The sequence below is a fragment of the Agrilus planipennis genome, unplaced genomic scaffold, assembly GCF_000699045.2.
Source record: "Agrilus planipennis isolate EAB-ADULT unplaced genomic scaffold, Apla_2.0 scaffold1734, whole genome shotgun sequence".
Taxonomy (NCBI): Eukaryota; Metazoa; Arthropoda; class Insecta; order Coleoptera; family Buprestidae; genus Agrilus; species Agrilus planipennis.
This window is the reverse complement of record NW_020440392.1, coordinates 1-5310: the sequence shown is the minus strand read 5'-3', so window position 1 is coordinate 5310 and position 5310 is coordinate 1. Positions and strand designations below refer to the sequence as shown.

Genomic DNA, 5310 nt, shown 5'->3' with positions numbered 1-5310 from the left:
TATTTTCATCCTTTGTATTGTTAAATAAGCCAGTTTCGATTTATCATTTTTCATCATATAAGTACAATAAGAGTTTCCAAATTTTTCTATCATAGCACATATGCTCTTCTAGATTCTTGTTTTCCATTGCTTCGTTGATATCGTCCCTCTAGCTTCTTCTAAGTCTTCCTCTCTTCCTTCTTTCCGGCGGTATCCATTCTAAAACACTTCTTGGTCATCTTTCTTCTCCCATTCTTTTTGTATGTCCAAACCATTTCAGTTGTTTCTTTTCCACTTCGTCTATAATATCGTTGTCAACGTCCATGACCCTTCTAATAACTTCATTTTTGATCCTTTCGAGTCTTGATCGTCTACAACTTCTTCGTAGGAAGCTTATATCCCAACTTTCCGACCCGTATGTAATCGTATAGTATATTCTCTTTTTAGTCTCTTTCCTTATGTTTTTGACGTGGCAACGTCTTATAATTCGATGGAGTCGGCTGCACGCACGAAAAAACATGACTCATGCGGCGTTACCTCGCTCTGAGGCGTTCCATTTAAGGTTTGAAGTGCAAGCGAGCGCGCGGAACGAGCGACAAAGAGGCACAATCGGCCTCCGCGTTCGTTCGGCAGCGTTCGACATCTGTCTCTCTCCTACTTGAGTGAGCGATGCGCCCGCGTGGACAGCTGCTATACAATAATACATTTACATGTTAAGCCAATTATTTTTGTTTTGTTTTAAATTTGTATTATGTTTTTTTGTAAAGGCGCAGGCAATTTTTGTCATAACTCTTTAGCTTCCGACGATGTTAAAATTAGTTTGGTAGTAAACAATCTGGAATTTGGGGAGGCGGGTTTCAATGAAGTGCAAAGGAGATGGGATTTTTTACTGCAAATTGTATCGTAAAATTTTTATTATGAGGCTATTTCTTAATAAAAACAAATCATTATTTGGAGTTTGCCTGATAAACATTTGATCAAAATTTAGGCGCCGCCACTGTGAAGGCTTTCTACGCCAACTGCGCCAAACGTAATTTAATAAGTGATAAAAAAATTCGTACCTACCGAGCATTTTGACGACATGCTTCGTGGCTTGCGTTGAATGAATGCAATTGTTTTCGCGTTTATCAAAAGGCCCTGCCGCGTTGTTATCGTTCTCGCGACCGTCGACGCACACGATTGCTTGATTCTTTTTTCGCTTCAACGAAACCCGCGTCTGACATGATATCCTTTTCATCCTTATGCTTCTGCTTTTCGCGATTATTTTCGTAGATTTCCTCAGCTGAAGACCGATGCGTATGTACAATATCGTTATAACTGTCATCGGCGTGATGAAGAACACGAACGTGGAAATCTCAAACGAATGGGGAAGAATTACCCTCGTTATCTGACAGTATCTGAAACAAACCGAAAAAAGCAAAAGTTTTTTCGCATTCCTTTACCGTGGAATTGTTATCGGAAAAGCATTTAGTCCGTGGTTTCGTTTTTATTCGCGGTAAATGCACACCATTGGGTACTTACTTGTGATCTTCATCGTATGTCATTATTCCAAACGCTAACGCTTGAGGCACCGCCAGACATATCGCGAAAATCCAGATCAGAATGATGAACTTCACGGCTCTGGATAATTTCGAGAGCGTCTGCGACAAAAAGGGATGGCATATTGCCACGTATCTTTCCACAGTGAAAGCCGTTATTGTCAAAACCGTGGCGTTTGCTGACGTTTCTGCGGCAAAACTGTAAAAGAGACTACATGAGATGAGATATCAGATAAACCCACACAGCATAGTAGTAGTGGTAGAGGTAAATCAGAATCCCTGGGTTACCCAGTAACACAATTCAGCCAGTTCATTGGTTTCAATACTTTTATCTCTTGAAAATTTTGGCTGTTACATGTAACTGGTTCGTGCCTATTGCTAAGGCCCATGGTTAACAGTCGAATCGATTGAATATCAAAAGAATTGATGTTAGTGTGTGGAGGGGTTTGCGGGTCTACCAGCGGCCACCAAACACTTATGAGAATACTTGAATAACTAGGATTGAAATGTTTGAGAATCATTTTGTATGAGTGGTGGAGACGAGTTCTGACACTGTCGACTAAAATGTTTCAAAAACTGTCTGGAATATCCTACAATGCTCATGATTTGTCTAGTTTGGGGTGTGTGTGAGTTTGTAGGTCAACTACCATCAAACACCCGTTGGGAATATATTGAAAATGTTCTTTAATTTGGATGTTGGAGACCTCCGGGTTTGCTGGCTATATTCCAGATTCGTTCATCTCCACTGTAGATATCATCTATAGCTAATGACGAAACGTCTGGTAGAATTATCAACCAATCAACCAGCAAACCTAGAAACCTCCAATGTCCAAATTGACTCCAACCATAAAAGTCTACAGCATTGTTCTTTGACTCTCAGGTCAAATTATTTCGAATATCTAGGACTGAAAGATCGAGAACGTTCTGGAATTTTCCAGTATCATTACATAGGTATGAGTGGTGGGTGGCTTCTAGTGCATTCGTTTAAATATTTTGACCAAAGTGTTCTAAAACCTGTTTGGAATTTCTTATAATAGTGGAGGTTTTTCTGGTTTTCCAGTATGAGTGGGTCTGCGGGTTGGAAACCAGCCAGCAAATGGTTTTAAATTCGATCCCATCAATGTGCCACGGGCAGTCTTGTTAATTACAGACCAAAATAAAGAATCTTTGGTAGATAATGATCTATATATTGTCTGTATTCGGATATGACATAGAAGGATATAGGATCTTCTAGGTTTTGGTATATGTGATAGTTGACTCAAGACAAGGAAAGAACGGATGTGTTCAACCAGTCTACGTACCCTTGAAGGAGACAAAAAGCCTCTCCAAAGATGTAGGGATGCCTAGACCAGATGGAGTACATTTCCTGGGGAAGTCCAGAGACCAGCAGCAATAAATCGGAAACCGCAAGACTGAAGAGATAATAATTTGTCGCCGTGTGCATGGATTTGTTGTTCGCAATGACTATACACGTGCCGATATTTCCGATAACACCCGAGAAAAAGATAACTGAATAAATCAACGTGATTGGGATGACTACTAATAGAGGATCGCGTTTGGAATCCCAGTCACTTGTGTTGATACGATTGGTAAGATGGACGAAGGGGTCGTTGGTTGGAATTACGAGGGTGGAAATGTTGTTTGTGAAGTTTGACTCCATGGTAATTGGCACAGAAGATGTTCTATCTGCAAAAGAAATCAGTTTATATTTGGTGATAGTAAACCGAAGAGGTAGTTCATACGACACATGGAAACTAAGAATATAGTTACTGTATACAATTGTAAACAACAGATTCTGTGTTGCTGTTTGATTACACCTCTGAATATACCAATTTTCTGTCCCCATAAATAAATTATGACGTTGAGCTGTACTGTACTGTAACGTATTTAAACATCTCGCAACTATTACTACCTTTATTTAACTATTTACTGTCTAATTAACACTTCTATTATTAATCAGTTACGATTTCAGCATTATATAAACATTCTGTCCCTTCTTCGCTCCTTCTTCTTAGCTTTGTATAACCTCGAACTCTCTGACTGGTACTGCTCGAACTCGATCTCGCGGCAACTATTTAAAGAGTTTTGCCGTGTTCTAGAATGATCCAATATGCTGTCTAGAAATTTAGTCTCTTTGCTGCAATGTATGTTGGATTGCCTATATACATACGAATATACTTTTGTAGAGTACATTACATCTCTGGTTCTAAACCATTTCATATCCATAATCATAATCAACATATGCATATACAATACTTGAACGTATTTAGTACTTACCGAAGAATGCAGCTTTAAGGGGCCATGTCTCAAAAAGATGAGTTTTCACGACTTAACATCCCACTGAGAGTTTTGATCTACACGTGGAGAATTACCATTATCCAAAGTTTCAAGAAGTTTGAAAGAGGAACATTTTTCGTAAGGATCTAGCGCGATCCTTCCAACAGATCTTTTATCGAAACAATTGATAAGTAAAATCATAAATCTGTTGAAATTTGCTACCGTTTTATTTTATTATTTTTAAAAGGAAAAAAGATCGGGGATACGTTGTCAGTAAGGACTCAAGAGAGACGATAAAAAACCTCAAGCTAAGCCGGCACTTTGGAATTAGTTTTGTGCTTTCTCTCTAACGATATTTGTGTAACTTATTTACTTACAAAATCTCTGGCTTTTATTTCTATTTCAAGCTCTATTACAACAACAACCGAAGTAGAGTATTGTATTGTGTGAGTGTTGGTCCATGCGTGAGTTGATTAATAAAGCTGTAAGTAATAGGATTTTTTTGAGAGGACTTCAAGAGATTTCCGTCCTTAATCCGGAGATAAAGGTGTATCGGTGAGAAAAAGACAAGCTGTAGGATTTTATATCGTAAAGCAAAAATATAAAACTATTAGGCCAATAGAAATAAATGAGATCCTAATTCACATTGTAATACGAAATTTTTCTTAAATAAAAAATAAAAAAAAAAACGAAGAATAATTGTTTATTTAACAATTTTTTGGGCAAAAACCAAAAATATTGTAAGCTAAAGTACAATTGTACAGTTTTAAGTAATACTTTTTCGGATGCTGCATCAGCTAGCAAGTGTGTGCTAAAAGGTCCTTGTAAATAAGAAATGTTTGCTCCGATTACCTGTATTTGCTTATAGTTTATCGTCAATTCTCTTTGGAACACTTGTAATATCGGTTTTGTGAATTGGCATTTCTCAAAATTCAACCTTTTCGAATTTTCGTGACATTGGCACTTTTCCAATTGTTGTTTGTTTTACAAATCTTAGATGTCGTCAAAACCCCTCGTCTATTATTTTCCGCTGAGATTAATGGCTACATTAACAGGAAAAGATAAATTAAAGTTTTATCTTAATCCTATCGTTATAAATTTTGATGGAAATTGATTCCTTCATTATTGTAGCATTAGTCGGAATTCAGGTGGAAATATTTAGGTAAAGAGGAAAGTTAATTTAAATTTTCAAAATCGTTTCTGGCTGATTTAAAATTTTCCTGTTGTTTGACGAACTGGAAAACGTTACATATAGTAACATCTTATTCTTTCAATTGCTTCGTTCAGAACTACTTCACATCATTTGTTTTAAATATCTATATGGAAGCGGTACTGACAGATCAGTACTGTATGAAAATAAATAAAAGTAAAACTAAAATACTGGTATGCAAGGGAAGAAAAAGTAGACGAAAGAGCGAATTTAAAGATAGGAGACGAAAAATTAGAAGAAGTGGCTGATTTTAGATACCCAGGAAGTCAGATAAGTCAGGATGGAAGGAGTAGTAGGGATATAAAG

The 5310-nt window shown here is 37.3% G+C and overlaps 1 protein-coding gene across 1 annotated transcript; it reads right to left on the bottom strand.

Annotated features, from left to right (window-relative positions):
* Positions 1-1044: 1044 nt before the first annotated feature.
* On the bottom strand, positions 1045-4352 carry LOC108743891 (pyrokinin-1 receptor; the record flags this gene model as incomplete). The annotated part of the gene is made up of 4 exons (XM_018479495.1): positions 3795-4352; positions 2819-3203; positions 1501-1716; positions 1045-1376 (listed from the first exon to the last, which is right to left on the bottom strand). Coding segments are annotated over exons 2-4 (907 nt in total), but the record flags the coding sequence as incomplete, so codon positions are not given.
* Between the last annotated feature and the right edge of the window lie 958 nt (positions 4353-5310).